The 23,394-nt window shown below is 54.1% G+C and overlaps 1 protein-coding gene across 1 annotated transcript; it reads right to left on the bottom strand.

Moving 5' to 3' along the window:
• Window positions 1-2,256: 2,256 nt before the first annotated feature.
• SH2D2A (SH2 domain containing 2A) lies at window positions 2,257-11,565 on the bottom strand. Its single transcript, XM_036343904.1, has 9 exons — window positions 11,532-11,565; window positions 11,380-11,411; window positions 10,583-10,945; window positions 9,633-9,817; window positions 8,812-8,901; window positions 8,461-8,629; window positions 4,725-4,874; window positions 4,214-4,525; window positions 2,257-2,537 (listed from the first exon to the last, which is right to left on the bottom strand). Exons 1-9 carry the CDS (start codon window positions 11,563-11,565, stop codon window positions 2,388-2,390), a joined length of 1,485 nt encoding a protein of 494 aa, XP_036199797.1. The 3' UTR covers window positions 2,257-2,387.
• Window positions 11,566-23,394: the final 11,829 nt, after the last annotated feature.

Raw genomic sequence — 23,394 nt, 5'->3', positions numbered from 1 at the left:
AAGGGGTCTGAGGTCCCTGTTAGCCCTAGCAGCCCTGCTCTGCCAAGCCCTTCATTCTGATGGTCTTGTCTGAACTGTACAGCAGCCCTGTGTGCAAATAAGGAGGCACTACTTCCATTTCAAAGGAATGTGGGGAATGGACAGACGCAGAGAAAAGGTTTCCTGCAAAGGTTATGCAGCCAGTTAGCACAGAGCCACCCCGGGAACCTTTGGATACCATCATCTGGATTCTCCCGCCACCCCTCCGGAGGCCTACCCCAGGCTGCGTGAAGGAGAGGGAGCCGGAGGGTCACTGGGTCCCACTCTGCCCGCCTCTAGCAGGCTTTGCTCCTTCAGAAACACCGAGTGGGTCCCTAGGCAGTCCTGCCTCCTCCCAGCACCTGCCCATCCTGCTACAGCGGGTCTTCTGACTTTCTGGGGTCCAGCTCTTGCTATACAGCGAACTCCTTTCCCTGCCTCCTCCCCCTGCCACAAGGAATCAGCCACTAGGTGACTCCCTGAGTCTAATCTGAGAGCTTCCTTGCACTTTCGGCCTCTGATGTATGTAAACCATCTGCTCCCTTTCCTCCCTCCCTCTCCTCTTGCTCAGGAGGGGGTTTAGACCTACAGGCAGCAGGAAGTGGAACCCCAGCTCTGTTGACTCAGCAACCATATTCCTCCTTAAGCCGATTAGCATTGGAGTGGAAAGGAGGGGAATTCGCTTGTCACTGGAGCTGGCACCTGCACCAGGCTGGGGGTGGCGTGATGGCTGCAGCACCTGGGCCGGGGGATTTCCGTGCCTCTGGCAGGAGAAGGAGCCCTGACAGGCACTGATTGCCTTGAGCAGCTGCACAGGCAGGACCACTGGAATACCTGGGCCTGAGTGGCTTTGGGGTGGGTGGGGGGCAGTCTCTGTTCTGAGCCCTGAGGGCAACCTAGGAGCAGACAGTCCTGCTGCAAAGAGCCCCCAGTCTGAGACAAAAATAAGACCCAGGGCAGATTATTCCAGGTGGTTGAAGCCCAGAATACGGGTTCTGCCCGAGGCTGCCCTGAAGTGGGTCTGGGCAGAGGATGCTTCACAAAAGGGAAGAGAACTGGGTTCCAACTGAGGCAGAAGCCGATGGCCTTGGTCTTGGCCTTGCTTGGAAGACACAAAAGAGTCTTGGGGCCGCTCGTCCTCTAAGCCTAAGGGCTCACACACAGGCTGGCAGTACACTCTCCCCTCCCAGTCTTGTGCTCTCCTGGCATCCACAGGAGATAGAGCCACCCTCTGGCCCTGGCTGCCTGCCCAGCCCAACCCAGTTAGGGAAAGAATACTTTGCAGAGAAAGGTCTGTGTCCCTTGTCTCGTGTCTCCTGCCAACAGATCTGTGACCCTTGCGCAGGTGTCTCTCAGCCCCCGACCCCTCTGCCTTCCACAACATGAGAGAGTCAGACACAGAAGGAGCCTGGAGTACCTGCATCGCTGTAGGGGGAGGTGGTTGGTGATGATTTATTAGCCAGACAAGAATCAACAAACAAGTTCTAACATCTGTTCTCGCCAAACCAACCCCCAGACAGCAGCAGCATTGGAGCAGGGCCCAGACCCAAAGGCTCAGAGGACCAAGGAAATCAGACTCGGTGCGGAGAGGCCTGGGCAATGGGAGGCAGCAGGCCCTCCTCGCCCACATCCTCAGAGGAGCACCAAACACTGAGGACTCTGGGAGGGAGCCGGTGAGTGTGTCCCTAAAAGGAAGTGGGTTCCACATTTGCTCCTCTGACCTCCGGGCTTCTTTGTGGGAGGCCCAGACCTGTCAGGATAACAGGGCTATGCTGGGATCTGGAGGAAGGGAACCAGCACCCGGGACCCAGTGCGGTGGAACCCAGCAAAGCCACCAGACTTCCTATCTTAGGAAATTTCTGACATTTCCTGTGAAGACAGTGGAGGGGGGGTCAGGAACATAGCACTAAACGAGGGGCTTAGGAGGCCTGGGTCCTAGTCCTTGACCTCAGCCAAGTCATCCCACTGGCTTTGTTTCCTTATCTGCACAGCAAGGGAGTTGGACTTGATCAATAAGGGCAAAAAAAAAAAAAAAATGCTGCTCCTCTTCCTTCCCTCACCCATAGCAGACATCACTAATCAATCACGGCGCTCTTTTCTGCTGAGTTCAGATATGACCTTAACACCCTTTCCAAGGCAGCGCCTTAGAGCCTTAGGCAGCAAGGACCAATGGACTGGAGTTGGGATACAAGGTGACACATTTTTGCCGTCTTTGCAATAGGTGACAGCTGAGGTCCTTTCCCGCTTGGATCGATCACCTTGTTCCATCCACATTTCCTTAGGAGGGCACCTGGGTGTGTGTGAAGTTCTCTGGACCTGCTGTTCCAGGTTAGCCTCCCTCCGCTCAGACACTGGCTCCTGAGGAGGCCCTAGGGAGGGCCGCGTCTTTCCTCTGTCCTGGAACTCCTGTCTAGGTTGTGAGGGAGGCTGTGTCCCCAGAGAGGCAGGGGCTGGCGGGGCACGGGAGGGCCTTGTCCAGCCACAGAGTTCTCGGAATGCAGTTGCTGGCCACCTGGATTCTGGAGAGGGAAGGACAGTCTTAGGGCACACCCTCGACCCTCTGCCTTTTAGGCCTAACTGCAGCCTCACAGGCCAAGACATCTGGTCTCAACAGACACTGGCCTGCACAGAGGAGGGCTAAGTCCCTCTCGTTCATTCAGCAAACATGTCCTGAGCACCTGCTCTGCCAGGCACTGTGCTGGGTGCTCTGGAAACAGAGGTGAGTAAGTCCCAGCCCTGCCCTCAGGGAACTCACTCTGCCGGGCAAGGGGAAGCCAGTGTCCGGCTGCTCAGTGGCGTGGCAGGTGTGTATAAAACACAGTGGACCCTCTGTGGTCAGGTCAGGGAAGTCCTTCCAGAGGAGAAGGGCAAGCTGGTCTTGTAGGATGAGTAGGATGCTCCCACGCCACAGGAGGGTGTACTTGCCGGAAGTTGGTGCGGGCAGAGGGGCTGGCGTGTGCCAACCCCAGGAGGCTTGAAACCACTTGGCTACTTGGAGAAACATGACCAGTTCTGGGAGGGAGGGAGATAAAGCTGAGGAGGGGGCACCCTCCCCGCATGGGCCAGGAAGCCATTTTAGAAAGACCCTTTTGGCTTCCTTGGGGTACAGTGGCTCAGAAGTGGCAAGACTGGTGGTTAGAGACCAGCTAAGAAGCTCTTGGAAAAGTCCTGACGAGAGAAATGGGGCTTGTAACTGGGGAAAGGAAAAATATATTTGGGAGCGGACCCAGCAGAAACCAGTGACTTATAAGGGATGGGATGAAAAGGGAAGATGTAGAAGGAGCCCTAGGATTCTGACTTGGGTGGTTGGGTGGCTGGAAGGTTATTGATCCTGATAGGGCACCTGGGAGGGAGCAATCAGGGAAAAGGCTGGGGCAGTGCTGGCTGTGCTGAGTTCAAGAGGCCGTGGGACACTGGGGAGTTGAGCAGAAGCCTGAAGAGAAGTTTGGATAGAGACAGGGACTGGTGACATCAGCTCCAGGATGGCAGCAGGTGGCAGGGGTGTGGGTGAGTGTGAACAGATACGAGGGCTGGGGGGAGCCTGGGGCACCAGCAGGGAGAGAGAGTGGGAAAGGGCCTGAGGTGGGGGGGGCAGCGGGAGAGGGTGGGAGCAGCCCATGACATACTGACTTGAACTGACCAGTGAGAAGACTGGGGAGGTGGAGGGATGGAAAAGGGAGAGGGGAGTGTGCACTGGGGGTGGGGTGGAGGGCATGTGTTCATCTGAGACGGCACAAGTCTCTTCTTCAGGATGGGCGGTTGATAAAGGCTGGGGGTGGGAGCCCAAGTTCAGACTGGGAAGGAGAGGATGGGTGGGGCACAGGCTGGGGTCAGTCTCGGGTGGGTGTAAGAAGACAAGCTGGGTGAGATGGACACCAACCAACACACAGGCTGTGTGGAAGGCCTTCGGGGGGTTGCTGGGGCCTCTGTTTTCTCTGTGAATTAGGAAGGGATGAACTGCTGAGAGGTGGAAGGGGGTGGGGACTTGGCAAAGGGTCCCAGTGACTCTAGGAAGAGGAGCGGGAGCAATTGCTGGGCCTGCAAAAGGAGTGCTGGCAGCCTGGACTCTGTCCTCCCCATCTCACCTCAGACCGCTGACCTTCACCCTGACCCAGGCATCCAATCTGAACCCTTCCCAAACCAGCTTTCAGGAAGTCCTTCCTGTGATCTAGCTATTCCCTGCTCCCCCATTTACCTGTCTTCCTGGGAGAGGCCTGGACCGGCACTTCCGGAGGACCGGGTGCCAGAGGATGCACGATGGGCCCTCACCCCCTGACGGCACCTCCATCTCCACCTCCACCTCGGCATAAATGTTGCTGGGGGCTTCCCCAGGGCTGCCCCGGCCCATAGCATAGAAGGCTATGGGTTCATCCGGCTCGTGGTAGATGGGATTGGAGGGCTTGCAGGGCAGGGTCCGGCAGAGTCTTGGCGCTGGGCTTGTGTAGGCTTCGGAGGACAGCAGAGGTTTGGCGGGGACGGGAGGCTTGGGTCTAGGCGGCTGGGAGGGCTGGGAGAGAGTGACGCCAGGGAGGAGAGTGGGTCAGAGCAACCAGGTAGGGTTGCGGCAGGAGCTCAGCCAGAGCTCTGCCCTCTGCAGACCCCCCTCCTCCCAGTGGCCCCACTCCTCACTGGCCATGCCTCCTTTTTGTCTCCTGGGTCCTCACCTCCCTCTGCCCCGCCTCCTCCCAGTTCCTCCAGCCCAATACCTCCTTTGGCTCGCTGCCCCCCTCTTTCTGCGTGAGGGCTCTGGGCTTCTCCTTTTTGAGGACTGGGCTATACTGGGAGTGTGGGTCCTGGCTTTTGCTTCCAGCGTCTGCTTCTTCAGTCCTTAGGGAAAGTCCTGCTGGCTCAGGAGTCTGCAGGGAAAGGAAGCTTGAGGGACTTGGTTGAGCAGGGACAGTGGGTGGGACGGGCAGGTGATCCAGGAGGACAAAATAAACCAGTCCAGGTGGAGGATGGGGCGAGGGGCACAGAAATTCGGCCTGTCCTGGGTTCCCTGGGTGAGGAAGAGGGCACAAGGATGGCAAGGAGACCGGGGGGCGGGGAGGTAGCTCTGGTCACGGCAATCTCTAGCATTAAACTTAATTTCACCTGCAGCACAGGGGTCTTCGTTTGTGCCTGTGGTTGTAAACACGCAACAAGCCTGGAGAAGTCTTTAGCCTAACATTTTTTTGGCATGATAGATCTCCAAGACTGCTGTGCCTACATTTATTTCTGCAGGTGCCAGAGGAATACTTTATGGAGAGATCAGCCAGATGTTTTAGGGCCGAGAGACCGCCTCAGAAGGGACGAGCCCTACAGTGGGACGCTTCCCTCCCTCAATAGGTGTGCTTTTAGTTCGGCATTTAGCCCTGGGGTCATGGCTTCCCCCAGGTGGCGCAGGCCATAGGCTTTCCTTGTGCTCCTGCAATCCGCCAAGTGTACGTTCCATCTGGAGGTGTACAGGCGCTGCAGGCTTCATGGATCCAAATCGGAATTCTTATTCCCTGCCCCCTCCTCCTCCTCTCTCAGCATTCCCTTTATGAATAAAAAAGTAACACCTCCCTCCCCCTCTGCCATAGCAGTATCTTAGGAGTCAACCTTGACCCCTCTCTGCCCACATCTGATGGAACACAGCCCTGCGCCTTCCACTGCCTAAATATTTTTACATCTGCACACTTCTCTCCCTGCCCACAGCCACCACACACAGTCCAGGCCTCTTAAATCCTCCCCTGTGTTATCTTGCCCTTTCAGCCCACTCTCCACTCACGTGCGTGAGCCTGCAGAAACTCTCCTAGCAATCCTTCGGTGGCTGCCCCTTGCTCCATGATAAAGTCCAAACTCCAAAGAGCTTGAGTGACAAGACCCTTTGAGACCCCATCATAGAGGCTGGTTTCCAACAGTCCTGCCTTCAGCTCTGTCAGTTCCAGCTGGTTCCCCTCACCTCCAGACTTCCCTACACCCCATTCTCACTGCTCCAGAAACTTCAGGTCTCCCCTATTCCTCACAAAATTCTACAAGAGCTGCCTATAAGGCATAGTTCCCATTTTTAACAAAAGATTTTTATTGATATTTAGAGAGAGAGAGAAACATCAATGTGAGAGCAAAACATCGATTGGCTGCCTCCTGCACACCCCTACAGGGGACCGAGCCCAGAACCCAGTCATGTGCCCTGACCAGGAATTAAACCAGCAACCTTGCAGAGCATGAAATGACACCCAATCAACTGAGCACACCAGCCAGAGCGACCCCACTTTTTTGAGCTGATTCCAATCAAGCTCCAAGAAACCATTCTTGCCCAGGTCTCCAGTGAGTTCCTGGCTAAATTCAATGGTCAGTTCTGGACCCCTAGGCACTTGCTCTTCCCTTTTTTTTTTTTTTTTTTGCTTGGCTTCCAGACCATCACACTCCTGGTTTTCTCCTCTCTCTCTCTCTCTCTCTCTCTCTCTCCTCCTTCTCAGTGTTCTTTGTAGGTTCTCCCTCATTTCTGCAAACTCTAAATGCTGAAGACGTGGTAGTCCTTTCTTTTCCATCTACACTCACTCCTGGGTGAGATTTCACCCCTCCTGAAGGCTTTAGAATCAACCCAGCTACATGCTGATGACTAAATATTTATCTCCAGTCCAGACCTCTCTCCCAGACTCCAGACCCGTGTATTCCAACTGCCTACTTGCCATCTCCACGTGGACATCGAATGGCCATTTCAAACTGTACATGTCAAAACTGACCTCCTGATCTCCACTGCCCCCAGACTTGCCCCTCCATAGCTTCCTCCTCTTGTGGCAGGATAGGAAGAAGCTGGGGAAATTCCTTGATAAGTGGAATAAGGGAAACGGAGGCAAAATAATTAAACAAGGCCAAACACTTTGAGCAATTCACAGCCAGCTAATGAAGCAGAAGGTTTTATCTTCCCTAACCAGGGACACTTAGGAGCAAATGGTTTACACACTCCAGACTGTCCTGGGGCCGACCAGCCTCGGTCTGGTCCCTCTTCAATAATGTTCGTTAAAAGTAAAACTAACCCCTGACCCCACTATCTGCATATTCTGATGAATCAATATATTGAAGGACACACCTGAAAAGCTAATGAACATTCTACTGAGACCCTCTCCTAAGACCTCCCCTAGGATTCCACTGGGCCAACGAAAGATAAGAAGCCTCAAGACAAAGGGCTCACAGTGCTCAGCTAGTTTGGGTCAGTGGACAGAGTATTGGCCCACAGACTGAAGGGTCCTGGGTTCGATTCCAGTCAAGGGCACATATCTCGGTTGCAGGCTCGATCCCCTGCTGCATGTGGGAGGCAACTAATCAATGTGTCTCTCTCACAACGATGTTTCTGTCTCTCCTCCCTTTCACTCTCTAAAAACTATTGAAAACATGTCCTCAGGTGAGGATCAACAACAACAAAAAATCACAAAGGGCTCACAGCGGATTCTTGTTAGAGCATGCCTACAGCTTGTGTTCGTTGTCTGTCTCCTCTCACTAGAATGCAAGCTCCATGAAGGCAGAGATATTTGGTCAGTTTTGTTTACTGTTACTTTCCCAGACCAATGCCTGGCACAGAGTGGTCCCTCAGAACTGCCTGAACTTCCTCAGGGAGGTAATTCCGGACACAGCTCTCCTCTCTCATCACACCCTCACACTTGTTTCCCATTATTTGTCTCTTCGCTGCTGGTTAGTAAGCTTTGTGGGTTTGGAACCCGTCTGTCTGTCCATGGTCCTATTTCCAGAGCCTGCAGCACCTGGGACATGCTGGGTATTCAGTAAATATCTTTTTCCCCCTCAAATATGTTTTCATTGATTTTTAGAAAAAGAAGAAGGGAGAGGGATGGAGAGATAGAAACATTGATGAGAGAGAAACATTATCAATTGTCTGTCTCCTGCATGCCCCCTACTAGGGATCAAGCCTGCAACCCGGGCATGTGCCCCTGACATTTTGGTTCCTGAGTCGATGCTCAACTACTGAGCTATACCAGCCGGGCAATAAATATCTTTTAATTAAAAACAAAACAAAAACGCAAAACAAATGGCCTGCCTGACCGGGTGGCTCAGCTGGATGGAGCATCATCTGAGGCACCAGGGTTTCGGGTTGATCCCTGGTCAGGGCACATACACGAATCAACCAGTGGATGCATGAATGGGTGGCACAACAAATCGGTATTTCTCTCTCTCTCTCTCAAATTAATAAATTAAAACAACAACAAAACAAAATAAAACCCACAAATGCCCCAGGTGCCTGACTGGGGCCTCTCAGAAGGCCATGACTCTGGCTGGGCTGGTCTCGCAAGGATTCCCGCCCAGCAGGCACCTTCTCCACGGAGGGGCGGGTAGGAGCGGGGCTGGGCAGTCCTCCCGCAGGAGAAAGTGCCCGGTGTCCGGGGCTCTGTGAGAAGGGGCGCTGGTCAGGTGAGGGTGAGGGTCAGGGCGGATGCGGGGGTCAGGGGGAGGGTGGAGGTCAGGTACCTGGCGGGCGAGGGGCTGGCTGAGCGTCTCCCCGTAGGGGCTGAGCGGGGACCCCGAGTAGTGGCGCAGCAGGTCCTGCAGCCGCGCGTGGGCGCTGTCCTCGCCCAGCACCACGTGGCGGCCGTCCCGGAGCTGGGCCAGCAGGAAGTGGCGGCAGCAAGTGCGGCTCCTGGGGGGCCCAATGGGGATCAGGCCTGCGCCCCAACACCCCCAACCCTCCCCGCCCCGCGCCACGGTGTCCCCCCTCAGCAGTGGGATGGGGAGGAGCTGCCAGAGGGGCTCACCCAGCCCCGCCCCTCCGAGCAGCCCGGTCAGCCCGAAGCCGCTTCCTGGTCGCGGCCCCGCCCTCACCTGTAGGTCAGCACAAAGGTCACGGCGCTTTCGCTGAACCGCACCAGGTAGCACCCCTGCGGCTTGGTCTCCAGCAGCCGTTCGGCCTCTCTGTGGTGACGGAGGAGAAGAGAGAACGGGGCTCTGACCCTTCCAGCCTTGACCCCTGTTTCCCGGGCTCTCACGGGGGACCCCACCCCAAACCAGGTGAACTGAAGTGGCTGGAGAGGGTGGGGATGGGAGAGAGAGGATGTGGGCACTGCTTTTCCGCCGCAGGGCCTGGGCGTGGACGGGACCAGAGGTCCCACCCAGGACGACTCCCAGCCCTGCATCCTCCCGGCCCCATCCTGGAAGGGCAGCTGGTTGTGGGCTGGTTGTGGGCTGGCGGGGCGTGGGGGGGGGGGGGGGAGCGGGGAGTGAGGTGGTGGCGGCTCTGGGGGTGGTGTTGCGGCCGCACCAACAGGGATGGTGATAGACTTCTAGATGTCAAAAGTCAAGCTGACAGAAGCGAAGTAGAAATGGAGGAGGAGGTAGGAACTGCAAGGGAGGCAAGAAAGAGGAGAGGGCTGGGTGAGCCGGAGGTAAAGATGGCGGGAGAGAGCCCGAGAGGCAGGTGGAAGCCATGAGGATTAGAGGGCTTAGATACAGGAGGACAATTGAGTCTATGGTAGAGAGGGGAGACTGAGGCACAGAGGGGGGTGGACTGGAGCCTCTCCAACCACCTCCTCCAGGAGAGATGCCTTGGGGAGTGGCCTGGACTTGTAGCCCAATCTACGCCGACTGGCTGCGGACCGGGCCTTGCCCCTGCCCCTCTCTGGGCCTGTTTCCTCCCGGTGACTCACCTCCGAGTGATGAAGCCGTGGAACCAAGGAGGGGCTGCCCCGTGCTGCAGGAGCCCACGGGCCTGGGTCTTCTGGAACCAAGCCCGGGTCTCGGCCTGCAGGGACTGGCCTCCTTCCTTAGGCACCTCCTCAGCCTTCCCAGTGTCCTCTTGACTGGAGGCAGCCCCCAGGGCCTGGGGAGAGGCCTGGTTAGGGTTCAAGGAGGGAAAGTCGCCATGATTCGTGGGCCCTCTCCTGACTCCAGGCCAGCGGCCACCTTCTCATTCTTACCCCAGACCCTCCTGGGCATGGGAGGAAGCTCCCAGCCCCCATCCCAGTTGCCTATTTTAAGTCTAATTGCCCAGAAAGTCCTTCCCAAAGTGCAACTTAAATCCCGTCTTCAGCTCCCCCGCTGTCTGGTTTCAGGGATACTTCTTTCTACTTCCCTCTTGGCCTTGAAGCCAGTAGCAGTAAGCTGTTAAATTGTGCCTAAATGGGGGTGAAGTCTTCCAGACGGGCAGAAAGTCATGCCCTGGCCGGAAGGATGAAGACAGTGATGCCGGAGGTCACCCCAGAGGCCAGAATGGGGGAGAGCTCACCCTAGAGGAGGAGGGACTGCGTGGGTTGGCAGGGAGGACCTTCTAACCACTGGGCAGGCTAGAGGGACTGAGATGGGGATGTGCCAGGCGAGTAAGAGCCGCGGGTGAAGGTGCCGACGCCTGCTTCCAGGACTCGATACCCTCACTGTACCTTGGTCGCGTGGGGACTCAGCTGAGCTTCCCAGGGACTGAGGAGCAGTTCAGCATACAAAGGAGGGACTTCCCACCTCCTTTTCCTCAGTGCCCTTGCCCTGTAGGCAGCCACGGACAGACCGCTCCTGCTTTCTCCCATTGGCGTTTGTCCGTCTGTGTGTCCTCACCCAGGGGAGGCTTGGAGCAGATGAAGGAGCTGCACCCCAGGTTCCCACTCACCGCAGCGTGGACATCTGGGGCTCTGGGGCTGAACGGGGCCTCTCCAGCCTGCAGGGCCTGGAGTCTGGTCTCCTTAAGCAAGCCCTGGCAGCTTTTTCGAGTGAAGTCCAAGGGCTGGAAGGTGGTGAAGGTTGGAGGGGGGGTGTTGTGACTTCCTGTGAGCACAAAGAGGACGGTGGGGCTCTCAGTGAGAGACTGCCTCCCTCTGCTGCCCACCCTCCCCCAGGCTGAGAGGTGCCTCTGACCAGGGACCTGGAGGACAGGGGCAGTCACGACAGCAGGAGGAATGCAGGTAGGACAGTGGGGGGAGACGGGGGAGTTTATCAGGGAAGAGGAGTATGGAGCCAATGGGGCGAAGAGGGGCTGAGGCAGCAGAGGGGCTTGTTGGGGGCAACTGGGCACCAGGAAAGAAGGTGGATGTCAGCTGGTCGTCTGGTGGCCTGGAAGTCAGTCCCACAATCAGGGAGCTGAGGCAGATCTCTTTATTTTAAAAAATATCTTTTTTTATTGATTTTAGAGAGGAAGAGAGAGGGAGAGAGAGGGAGAAACATCAAAGGTGAGAGAATCATCGATTGGCTGTCTTGTGAAGGTCCCCTCCAGGGATCGAGCCAGCAACCTGGGCATGTGCCCTGACTGGGAATTGAACTGTGACCTCCTGGTTCATAGGTCGATGCTCAACCACTGAGCCATGCTGGCCGGGCTAGGCAGATCTCTTTAGTGCAGCCCCTCTTTCTGGCCTAGGGTCCCCGGGCTTCCCCCATCCCTCCTCCCTCCTCCCTAAGAAGCACACAGCAGACCCTGTCACCTTTGTTCTCAGGGCTGAGGGGACCTGCAGTCCCAGAGAAGGAGAAGGGGTGGTGGGCCCCCTGCCAGCTCTGGCTTGCGGTAGGGTTCTGGCCCAGGGGTCTCCTTGTCCCCTCCCACCCACATTCTTAAACATCACACTTACCTTGGGGGCTTATCTGGGCCAGGGGGAGCTCCATGGGGGCAGCCTGAGAAGGAGCTCAGGAGCCGGGTGTGTGTCTGTGCTCTCAAATCGTGTGCACACTCAGCAACTCTCCTCTCCCCCTGCCCCCTGGGCAGGAAATGTCGCTCTACCCACAACCCTAGCCCTAGCAGAGCACCCACGTCATGGAAAGCCATAAGACAGTCGTCCCTCCCCCGGAAGCCAGGCAGCTGAAGGTGGTGGTGGTGTGGTGGTGGGTGTTTGTGTCAGTCGCTCTGTGTCTGGGTGTTAGGAAGCCCATTCTGCTATCTGACCTCGACCCCCCCCCCCCCCCCGATTCTTTCTTTACTCCCTCACTCCAGACTGGGACTTCCCTTTCTCTCTCTGTCTCCGTCTCAGCTTCTGCTCTGAGCAGTGGTAGTGGGGATATCAACCTTAGGGCGATAAGCCCTAAAAGGTGCTCAGGCTTCGGACTCCCTGGAGATTTATACTCAGGATTATGTTCTTGGGACACCTGAGGAGGGGAGCAGGCAGGGCTGCAACAGGAAGGATGTAGGTCAGACCTCTGGAAGGACATTTTGAGGTCATACGAAATCTGTGAGACAAAGGGTAGGGAGGAGGAGGCCTGGCTTCATCCTCCAACAGATACAGAAGTGGGTTAGGGCAAACCAGGCAATCCTGGAGGAAGGAGGGAGAATTCCCTCCAACTAGGCAGACTGTCGTTAGTAGTAACACTGTTAGCAGTTGTTAACGACTTCAATGCTGATGTCTCGCAGTGGGCTGTGTCTCCTGCTGTCCTAGAGGACCAATCCCATTCTCTCTCATTTGATCCCTTGCGAATGAGAAGGGGACTGGGAACATGATCCCCATTTTCCAGGAGGGAAAACTGGAGCTCAGAGAAGTGCCTTCACCAGGGTTTTTCAGTGTCTCACAAGGTGGTGACAGAGTTGGAGCAGGATCTAGATCTCTTACTGATCTTACCGTGATTTAGGCCAACGGTCCTTGACTACGTGCCAGGCACTGTTCTTGGTGCAAAGAACCCAGAGAGAAAAAGGATCTTATTTCAAGATATCAGGTGGCGTGATGCTGTATATAGAAAACCCTAAAGACTCCACCAAAAAAACTGTTAGAAACAATAAACAAATACAGTAAATTTGCAGGATATAAAATTAATGTATAAAAATCCACTGCTTTCCTATATACTAACAAGTTTCTGAAACTTCAGAAAATGAAATGAAATAAAGAATTCCTTTTGCAATTGCAACCAAAAGAGAAACAGAGGATGTGAAGGACCTATATACTGAAAACTACAAAGCATTACTAAAAGAGATTGAAAAAGACAATGAAATTGAGAGCTATTCCATGTTCATGGATTGGAAGAATCAACATAATTAAAATGGCCAGCCCCACCAGTGTGGCTCAGTGGTTGAGTGTTGACCCATGAACCAGGAGGTCAGGATTTGATTCCTGGTCAGAGCACATGCCCAGGTTGCAAGCTCCATTCCCAGTAAGGGAACATGTAGGAGACGGTCGATCTATGATTTTCTCTCATCATTGATGTTTCTCTCTCTCTCTCTCTCTCTCTCTCTCTCTCCCCCCCCTCCCTTCCTCTCTCTGAAATCAATAAAAACATATTTAAAAAAATAAATATTATGGCCATATTACCCAAAGAAATATACAGATTTAATACAATCATCAAAATCCCAATGTCATTTTTGTTGTTGTTGTTGTTAATCCTCACCCGAGGATATTTTCCCATGGATTTTTTAGGGAGAGTGGAAGAGAGAGGGAAAGACAGAGAGAAACATCGATATGAGAGAAACACATCAATTGGTTGCCTCCTGCACACGCCCTGACCAAGGCCCGGGCCAGGGAGGAGCCTGCAACCAAGGTACCGATATGTGCCCTTGACCGGAATCAAACCTGGACCCTTTGGTCTACAGGCTGACGCTCTACCCACTGAGCAAAACTGGTTAGGGACCAATGTAATTTTTTAAAGAAATAGAATAAAAAATCGTCAGATTTGTATGGAACCACAAAAGACCCTGAATAGCCAAAGCAATTCTGGGAAAAAAGAATGAAGCTATAACACAATCTGATTTCAAATTATACTGCACAGTTATGATAATCAAAACAGCAAGGCATTGGCAAAGGAACAGACACAGAGACCAATGGAACAGAATTGAGAGCCCAGAAATAAAACCACATTATATGGGCAGATAATTTTCAGCAAAGTAGCCAAAAGCACACAATGGTGTAAAGAAAGCCTCTTCAATAAATGGTGCTGGGAAAACTGGAAAGCCACATGCAAAAGAATGAAACTAGATTATAGTTTGTCCTCTTGTACAAAAATTAATTCAAAATGGATCAAAAACCAGTAAAGCACATAGAAGAAAACATAGGTACTAAACTTATGGACCTTGGTCATAGAGAACATTTTGTGATTTTGACCCCAAAGGCAAAAGAAGGGGAGGCAAAAATAAATGATTTTTAGAGAGAGAGGAAGGGGGGAGCGGGGAGAGAGAGAGAGAGACAGAGAGAGACAGACAGACACTTCGGTTTGTTGTTCCGCTTATTTGTGCATTCATTAGTTGATTCTTATATGTGCCCTGACCAGGGATTGTGCAATTTACTTGTACATTCTGGAGCAGCTCAGCCTGGTCCAGGGGTATCACATGATGAGTTCCTGCTGTGCTTGTCCTACTTTATGCTCCTGGATCAGATAACATTCAGCTTATGAGGGGTAGCTCGGGTGGGATGGTCACTTGGTGAGGCACTTGGTTTTTATTAGGGCCCGACAGCATACCAGTAGCTATTTTGCAGATGTAATTCTCTGTCAGTGAGGGCATGACCTTGTTCCAGAACCTCAGGGCATGTGCTGCAATTCTCCATCATAACTTGCCAGAGACTCCACACAGCATCCTGCTCTGCCACCGGCGTGTCTAGCACCACTGGACAGGCTGGGTCACAAGGTCCAAGAGCCAGAGCAGCTGGTTCGCAGCCCGGAGCTGCTGCAGGGGCTCCTGAATCTGGGATGCACTTGAAGCTGGCAGCCTTCGGTGTCCCCCAGTGATTAGCTTGAAGTGGTATTCTCAAGCACAGCCTACCTTGCCTCCAAAATTCAGAGGCCAGATGAATGCTGTGCCCCTCTCTTAGTGCTAGGGTGCAACATCTTGTCCTTGCCAGCAAGCTGCAGACCAGGGCTTTTGGGAAGGAGGTGGTGACCAAGGGCATCTGAGATCTGTGTCCAGTGTAGCTAGGATGATGCATGCTTCTGATAGAACCAATGCCTTTCTTCGCTTTTTTGCTCCTCCTGTCTGCTGTCAGGGAACAAAACCGATGAGGTTTTGTTTGTACCAGCCCTTCCTTTGTGTCCAGACTTTACCAATAGCCTACGATTACCTTGTATAATAAATTACTATTTTATAAGTAACCGCCAAGGGCCGGCCTTGTGTTATCTGAGGATTACCTGGCACCACTTTACAAGCGGGAAAACTGAGATCAAGGCCAAGAGACTTAGCTTCAGTCGCACGAGAACATTAGTTTCAATGGGGGGCTTCCGCTTAGGGCTTCTAGGCTCTGGGTGAGGAGGGAGTGTCTGCTGTGAGCAAGCACTGTGCCAAGTGTTTACAAGTATGAACTCCTACACCCTATGACAGGCCATCGATGGTGCTCATTCCCGCTTTACAGACAGTGGGTCTGAGACTCAGGGAGGATAAGCAACCTGCTCAAGGTCACACAGTAGGGAAGGGGACAGTAGAACAAGGTGGTCCGACTTCCTATCACAGGCTGCCATCTTCTCCATCACCTGCCATTTAATTGATGGGCAGGAGGCTGGGCCGTCTCAGCGCAGCCCCCTGAAATGCCAGGGCTCTGGGCGGCAATGCCCAGCGTGACTGGAATTCCGCTTTGCACGGCCCACTTCTGGAAACTGCCTGCCACTTTGTGATAATTGCAGTGGAAGCATTTTTCACTTTTAAAATGGCATCACTCTCTCTTTTTCTGGAGGCCTGGGCCCAGGCCAGCAGCACGGGCAAGCGGAGGGTTTCCTCAGCCCCAGGTGCCGCTGACCCGTCCCGCAGCAGCTCTGTCCAAACGCCGGCCAGGCCACGGGGCTGCCAGGAGCCTCACATGTGTCCACATTCCATCAGAAGAGTGTTACTTGGAGAGCCAGAGCCTCTCTGAGGCGGTGCCTGCTTCTCACCTGGTTTGCATTTCATCCCCTTCCACCTGATGCCCAGGTCCCCTGGGTCAGCTACTTGATCTCTGCAAGTTGAAGTGCCTCACCTGGGAAACGGGAGAGATCACCTCTATGGACAGAGCACAGAGAAGAGTTTGGGGGCATCTGGGCTGAACTTTGATGAGAAGTCAAGGGTGAGCAGGGTGCCCTAGGGACCGGGGCAGTCTGGGCCAAGACTTGGGGCATGTGAGGAACACACAGGGTTGGACCAATTCGCAGTCTCCACTTCTCTCCTTCTCTCCCCCGCTCTGGGCACGTGGGGAGCGTGTGCACCGCCAGCAGTTCTCAGGCTGAATTTGCTGTTAGAGCGCATCGCACCACGCACCGCGGCCAAGGACGGAGCTGGCTGGAGTGGCTGCGACAGGAGGGCCGGCGCCAGGCAGCCAGCTGGCCTGTGTCCAGCTGTGCCAGGGTTAGAGCTGGCAGTGCCCGGGGGGGGGGGGGGGGGGAGAAGGAGACGAGGTAGGCTGGGAGACTGCAGAGAGAGAGAGAGAGAGAGAGAGTGAGAGTTCTTGGTGACTCGAGTCAGGCTCCATGGCTGCTTCGAGGTGATCAGGAAGGGAGGCAGGTGGAGAAGTGTAGAGGATCCTCATGGTTTCAAGAGACCCCAGAACCCAAGGAAGCGCAGACGTTCTGAGGAATCTGTGAAGCTCAGGGCATCAAAGGCCCCAGGAAACTTGGGGGTCAGGACAGTGTGTTCAAGAGGGTTTGGGATCTCGTAGACTCTGGGGGCTGGGACCCAAGGTCTAGCAGTGGTCGGCAAACTGCGGCTCGGCAAACTGCGGCTCGGGAGTCACATGAGGCTCTTTGGCCCCTTGAGTGTGGCTCTTCCACAAAATACCGACTTCTGCGCATGGGCCATGAAGTTTCAATCACACTGTACATGCATGCCCGCACATGGTATTTTGTGGAAGAGCCACACTCAAGGGGCCAAAGAGCCGCATGTGGCTCGAGAGCCGCGGTTTGCTGACCACAGGTCTAGAGGGATGGGAGGCTTTAGGTTCCCACTCTCTCCTCCAGCTGGTCCGGAGTGTAGACTGCGGCCGAGAAGGAGTCAGGGCAGCGAGTCCTGCAGATTGCTTGGTGCCTCGCTGGCATCTGAGGGCCTCCCATGTGGTCCGAACATCACCCACAGCTGCTGAGGAGGGGGCAGGTGGGCCTGCAGATGTCTTGGGTCAGGCATCGTGCTGTGGGGTGTGCAGTGGGCTTTCCATGTGACAGATGAGCCAACCTGAGGCTAGGAGCGTAAATAATCAACAGTTTGCTCAAGCAGACGAGTAAGTGTGTGGAACTAGGATTCAGCTCCGATCTGGCTCCCACGGAAGTATTTGTTCCTCTTCGCACTCTCTGCCCCTGGCTGGCTTGCTATCACTAATTCACTGAGCATCTATTGAAAACCTACTATGTGCTGGAGTGTGTGGTAGTTTCAAGGGCTACAAAGAAAAATCAGACACAAGGGCAGAAGAGATACAGAGGCAAACAAGTCCAGGCAATTCAGAATGACAGGAGCTGAACTGGAGGCATGAGGTCCAGGAGGAGTGGGAAGGAGTGATCCACCTGCCTGGGGTGAGGGCATATGGGGGAAAGAGGTCCAGGAAGGTTCCAGAGAGGAGGTGGTAGCTGAGAGAGCTGGTTGAAAAGGGAGCAGGTGATTCTCAGTATAAATGGGAAGTGGGGGTGGAGGAGAAGGAGGAGGCTCTGGGCGGGAGAAGCGAGTGATGGCGCGGAGGCGAAAGCTGCAGTGGCCGCTGGGGATGGTTTGGGTGTGAAGGGCAGAGAGCTGAGGCTAAGGGGTCAGCCTGCCCGGGAGCTGTGACGTTAGCTGGTTGGCACTGGGGAGCCAGTGAGGGGCTTTCAGAGGGAAGTGAGATGAGCCTCACTTCCGATGCTGACAGCCCGGCTCCAGCACAGCTCTGTGAGGGCTCATGGAGGGCTGCAGTCTGCGGTCCGGGTGCCTTTGAGCCAAGCGGGCCCGGCGTGCCTCCAGGGCAGAGCCCACATCTTGCTCACCTTTGAGACCCTGTCACCCACTGCATACCTCCTGTGAGCAGGTGCTCAGCACATCATGAGGTGCTAGAGGTGGTTGGCGCTGGGGCCAGGCAATTGCACAGCCAGCATCCCTGCCCACAGGACTCATGCCCGCCCCTCTCCAGAGCTCAGTGCGGACACCGGGACATCGCCGGCAAGGACATGGCCAGCCCCGCGGCCCTGCTGCTCAGCGCGGTGATGCTGATGGCCTCCTGGGCTGCGGGACCACGCCAGGCGGAGTGAGGCTGCCTGGATATCTGGATCACCCCAACTCAGGGGTATCTGCCCCTCTCCAAAGCCAGGAGAGGCAGCCGCCTGCCTGGGATCTTGGCTGACTGAGTCGTATTCCAGCCCCAGCGTCGATATGCCCTTCGTTTGGCTCCTGGGAAGGCAGGACATCTGAAGAGTTTGGCCTCTCGGACTGAGCAGGCCAGGAGCTTCTCCTCCCGCCGTCATCACTCCCACCACAGAGGAGGAGAGAGAAGAGGCGGGGGCCCCTGGTGAGCCAGTGGTGCCGATGGGCAGAAGGGAGGTACTCCCAGGATAAAGATGTGGACAAAAGAGGAGCGCTTAGTCAGGGCACAGGACATTCCTCCCTGCCCTCTCCCCACCTTCCCCCACCCCAGGGGCTGCAGCTCTCAATCACCAGGTTGTTCTCAAATCAACCGTCAGACAGAGAAAGGTCAGACAGAGAAAGGATGGGAGGCTGGAGAGGCCGTGAGGAGAGAGGAGCAGACAGAGGGGGTATGGGAGAGACAGAGGCAGGGAGACGGAAGGTTAGACCCCTTTACGCAGCTGCAGTGGGAGCTCAGAGGCCCCCTCAGGGCTTCTCACCCACCTGCCCTTTTGCTCTCTTGGGTGCGGCCCACCCCTACTGGTGAGCACCGGACTGGAGACCACATGGAGACCTTGTGTTGGGGGCGGGGCACATCCGGAGGGGGCGGAGGGTCACTCAGGTTCCCTCCCTCTCAGGTTGTGCCGGGCTGGTCCTGATGCATGATTTCACAGGACAGGGGACTAGGCAGAGGTGCGGGGGGGGGGGGGGGGGGGGGGGAGGGAAGGTGGCAGCAGGGAAGAAGTTCTGAGAAGGTGGAGAAAGATTCTGAGCTGAGGACTCTCTCTCTCTCTGGGAGGCAGAGAAGGAGAGAGTGGACAGCAGGGCAGAGGTTGACAGCTGAGTCAGGCAGAAAGCAGTGCGATGGAAGTGAGGGGCCTCCAGTGTCCACCTCTCAGAATGGCAGGCAGGGTGGGCTCAGTGTTGCCAAAGCAGGAAGGATGAAGGTGGGACTGCAGACAGACGGCTGGAGCGAGGGGGGTGGAGGGAGGCCGGGGGCAGAGGAGGCGGGGTGGCCGATTTGGAAACAGAATCACACCAGGGAGAGACCTGCATTCGGGAAGGCCACAGGCTGAAATCTGATAAGGGGCAGCAAGTGCTTTGTAAGCTGCAGAGCACGTAGAAATGATTGTCATTGTTGTCTAATTGTGAGAGCCTGTAACTAGATGCTGCAGGAGCCCACTCGGTGCCAGGGAGAGAAGGCCACGCTGCCCTGCCGCGAGGAGGGGCAAGTGACAAATATTATGCGGGCCATTGTTGGCCTTTGCACGGACCGACTCAGAAGAATATCTGGAAGTGTAAATGCCCATCTGGGAGGTGGGGCTGTGGATGATTTATATCTTATTTCTGCTTATCTGTATCTTCTCTTTATGATTTTAAAAGCACATACATTATTTATAGAGTGAAAAACACGCAGTTTGCTTTCAAAAGGAGCCTCCCTGTGTGGGTGGTGGAGGGTGCGGGGGAGGGGGGCTGAGGTCGGAGCCTGCAGCCTGGCCCTGCCCTCTCTCTACCTGGTTGGGTACCACGGAGTCTGACCCACATGCATGGTCCAAGAATGTCTTTCCTCCACACTCTGGGCTGAGCCAGAGTCGGTTGTTGTGAACTTGGGATGGGCAGCATTTTTTGTGTCTGGGGAAATAAAAACAGGCAGGAGATAGAGAAAAGCAGTCACTTCTCAGAGATTTCCTGGCAACTCTGCCTGCCCCCCACGCCCCCAGCCAAAACAGCCCTTTGCTTGCAGTGTCTTTGGGGCCATAAAAAGCGAGGGCAGCCTCCCCTCCCGACCCCGCGGGATCAGCCTCCACCTCTAGTGGCTCTCACGCACCCCTCATTCCTCAGTACCACGCCTCTTGCCTTTCCCATCCCCCCACGTCCTCTGTCCAGCTTTGCTTCCCAGACTGAGTGTGGACCATCACACCCCGAAGGTCCCCCCACATTCTTCCCCGCGGGGCCCTCACCCTCCTCTCTTTCCCAGCCTAGACTCACCCTCCCGGGTCCTGTGAGCCCGCTCTTCCCCACCTGCTCAGAATAATCCCCAATATCAATCATTCCTTATGCTGGGAAGAGCTTTCCAGTTCCAACATGTGTGCGTGTGCGTGAAAATCCACTTGAGGGAGAATGCGTCAGTGATCTGAGAGGTGAAATGACTTTCCTAAGGTCACATCACATAGCCAGTCCTTGGACGTCCAGCGCCTTCCCCCACCATCCTGCCTCAAGGGCCGAAAACCAGCTGAATTGTCCTCCCTTGTCCCTCAGCCCCTTCTCTCTCTCTCATCTGAAGTCTTCATTCACTCTCAGTAATCCCTATGGAGGACAAATCTGTCTTACTTTCCGTGCCATAAGGCAATCTCCCGTAGTCACTGTTTCTGATGTGAACTTTCTTAGAAATCTGTCTTGTGCCTGTTCACTTGATAAGAATGTCATCTTGTGCTATTATGATGTCAATATTCTGCTTTATTTCTATAATGTTTTTCACAAACTAAGGAAAACGGTTTCTTTAAAAAACTAAGACATTTTCTCTTATTAATTCTGTATCATATTTACAGTGGAGGAAAAACTGTTTTAACCAAAGTGTAAAATGGTTAACGGTGGCAACTGATAGAGTCTGCTTAGAGTTTATAAAAAATGTATACCAAAGAGACATTCATAAATAAAACAGGCACTTGGAAAACTCCTTTGAAAGCAGACCTAGGGATGTCACCTACACCCTTTGCACAGATTTTGTTAAAATGCCAGATCTAGAAACGCACCGTCAGGCAACCAAGTGCACACAGAAAGGGACTGTTCCATACAGCTTTCCGTGGCTTCGTTCGGAGTGACGGATGCAAGTGCCGTCTGTGAAGCCTGAATCGACTCTTTCCCTCAGTGACAGACTTCTCCTGTGAAGTCTGAGCATGTTGCATTGCCTCCCGAATCTTTTGGGCCTGAGTTCAGTCAGCATCAGGGGAGGCTGAGGACTTGACCTCAAGCTTCTGACTGTCTACCCAAGGCCTCACCACGTGCCGTCTCCTCCCCTCTGACCATGTGCCAGGCCCTCACAGTACCCTCTGCTCTGACTCCCTCGTAGCCTTACCAGCCTGGATTCCTAATCGTGTATCTGCTCATCCTCTCCAGGGGTGGACAATGCCACTAGTGTCCACTCACTAGTGACTCCTTTCGACAAGTGGCCCAGCGGGGCTCTTACTCATGGCAGGCAACAGGAGAGGGCCCGGGTGCTCACACCTGCTGACACCTGGACAAAGACAAGGATGGGGAGGAGGAAACCAAAACCCACCTCTCACCCCTGGGGCAGGCAGTGTTGGCCCCAGGGTGGTGCCTGGGAGCCTCTAGCAGGAAGGAAGGAGACCTTTGCTGTAGGGCCATGGCCCTGTACTAACATCTCCCTTGTTCTATCCCCCAACAGAAGGTTGGAGACAAAGGCAAACAGCAATTAGACCAGGAGGAGCTCCACAGCATTCCTCACACCAGGCAGGAGAAGGTCCACGGTCAACTGCTCCCTGTCATCCCATCCAACACCCTATACTGGCTGGACAGACTCGGGCTCATAGGAAGACATACATTTTGGCACCTAAGAAAAGTTTCAGTAGAAAAGGTAAGCAGACTTGAAAGTATAAGAAAGACAAGTGCTTATAAGGAGTAAGCGTTTTTTTCCCATCCTTTTCCTCCTTGTTCTTATTAATATCAGTTATTTATTTACACAAATGGTTTTCTCGGGACCATGGGCATGATAAGCTATTTTAAGTTGTTTCTGTGTTATAAAATCTATCATTTATTGGCAATTCCTCAGTTTTTCTCATCAAACTCATATGAAAATTCCTACAATTGAGTTTTAAGTATAATAGTGTATCTGAGACTTTACACGAAGCAGTTCCTAAACATAGATGTCAAATTTCCCCAAAAGGGCCCAGCTGCGTGGTTCACTGGTTTGAGGGTTGACCTGTGAACCAGGAGGTCATGGTTTGACTCCTGGTCAGGCGAAATGCCTGTGTTGCAGGCTTGATCCCCAGTGGGGGGCATGCAGGAGACAGCCAATCAATGATTCTCATCATTGATGTTTCTCTCTCTCTCACTCTCCTTTCCTCTCTAAACATCAATACAAATATTTTAAAAGTTCCCCCACCGGGAGCCATTATGAATTTGGTGGACTGGAAAGGTTTCAGGAAGTATTATGAATCTTCTTGTTGAAAAATAAAGGCAAAAAATAAGATTAATTGTAGGTATCATTTATCTTTAGTAAAAAATAGCTCTCGAGACATATTAAAGGAAGCCACTGTCTGCAAGGCAAGGGGATGAAGCGACTTTGTCCTTATGGACTGAAATGTACAGAACCATCACTGACATCAGTGCGTGTCTGTACACTAGTACTAATGCCCACAGGGGACACAAATTCTCGTTCATCTGCCATCTTCAAGGCATATAGTTGGTTATGCTTCAGAAAAATTCTCTCAAGTTTTTCTTCCGAAGACCATGACGGTGAGAAGGGAGATTTGTGCATGATAGCATATAAATGACTTTTGCAGAAGTTAATTAGAATGATGAGCTGCCCCTGGCTGGGCATCTAAGACCTGGTGCCCTGCCATACAAGCTCCTTGGACCTGGAGGGGGCACAGTGCTATGGAGCTGACCTAAGAGCACGGAATCATGGAGGGTGTTTCTGGAATCTCTCTTTTAGTCACTGTGTTTCCCTTTATGCCTCTGTGGTAAGTGTCCATCCCTCCCTCCCAGCTGTCTCTGGGTGAGGAGACCCTCCTCCCCTCCACACAACTCCCCTGTATAGTTGGGAAGTCCCTTCTGAAGTCTAACCCCCATCTCTCCTGCTACCTTGGTTAATCCACTTTTTTCCTAGGACATGGCTGGACATAGAATTTGTATTCTATCCACTGAGCCAAATCGGTTTCGGCTCTAGAATTTGTATTCTAGCATCCCTTCATCCTTCTCCCCAAAGTTCTTGGCCAGCCACCACCTGCTCATCTTTGGAGATGGAGCACAGACAGAATTTTTCTGAAGCTCTCTTTCCTTCTGCATCCAATCCCTTCCATAAGCCCCTCCACATTCAGATGACCAGCCTTCCTGGGCGTGCAGGGTCCAGCATTGTGGAGGTTAGGGGGCATGGGTGGTGATGGGAGGCTTGAGCCCACGGCTGCCCTCCGGGCCTTTGCAAGTTCAGGGGCGCCTGTGTGCTCTGTGTGAGTCTCAGATCCTGGGTTTCTGTGTGGAATATCTCCTCCCTTCTACTTGTTGGAGGCCTCTTTGAGACCCAA

This window comes from Myotis myotis, unplaced genomic scaffold (assembly GCF_014108235.1).
Source record: "Myotis myotis isolate mMyoMyo1 unplaced genomic scaffold, mMyoMyo1.p scaffold_m19_p_18, whole genome shotgun sequence".
NCBI lineage: Eukaryota > Metazoa > Chordata > Mammalia > Chiroptera > Vespertilionidae > Myotis > Myotis myotis.
Note: the sequence above shows the minus strand (reverse complement) of the source record. Positions and strands in the feature narration are given on the sequence as shown.

Coding starts and splice junctions, on each gene's coding strand:
- SH2D2A (XM_036343904.1), bottom strand. CDS start 11,565: ATGGAGCTCCCCCTGGCCCAGATAAGCCCCCAAG. Junction 11,412..11,531: donor GGCCCAGATAAGCCCCCAAG/GTAAGTGTGATG, acceptor CTGGGACTGCAG/GTCCCCTCAGCCCTGAGAAC. Junction 4,875..8,460: donor GCCAGCCCCTCGCCCGCCAG/GTACCTGACCTC, acceptor CTTTCCCTGCAG/ACTCCTGAGCCAGCAGGACT.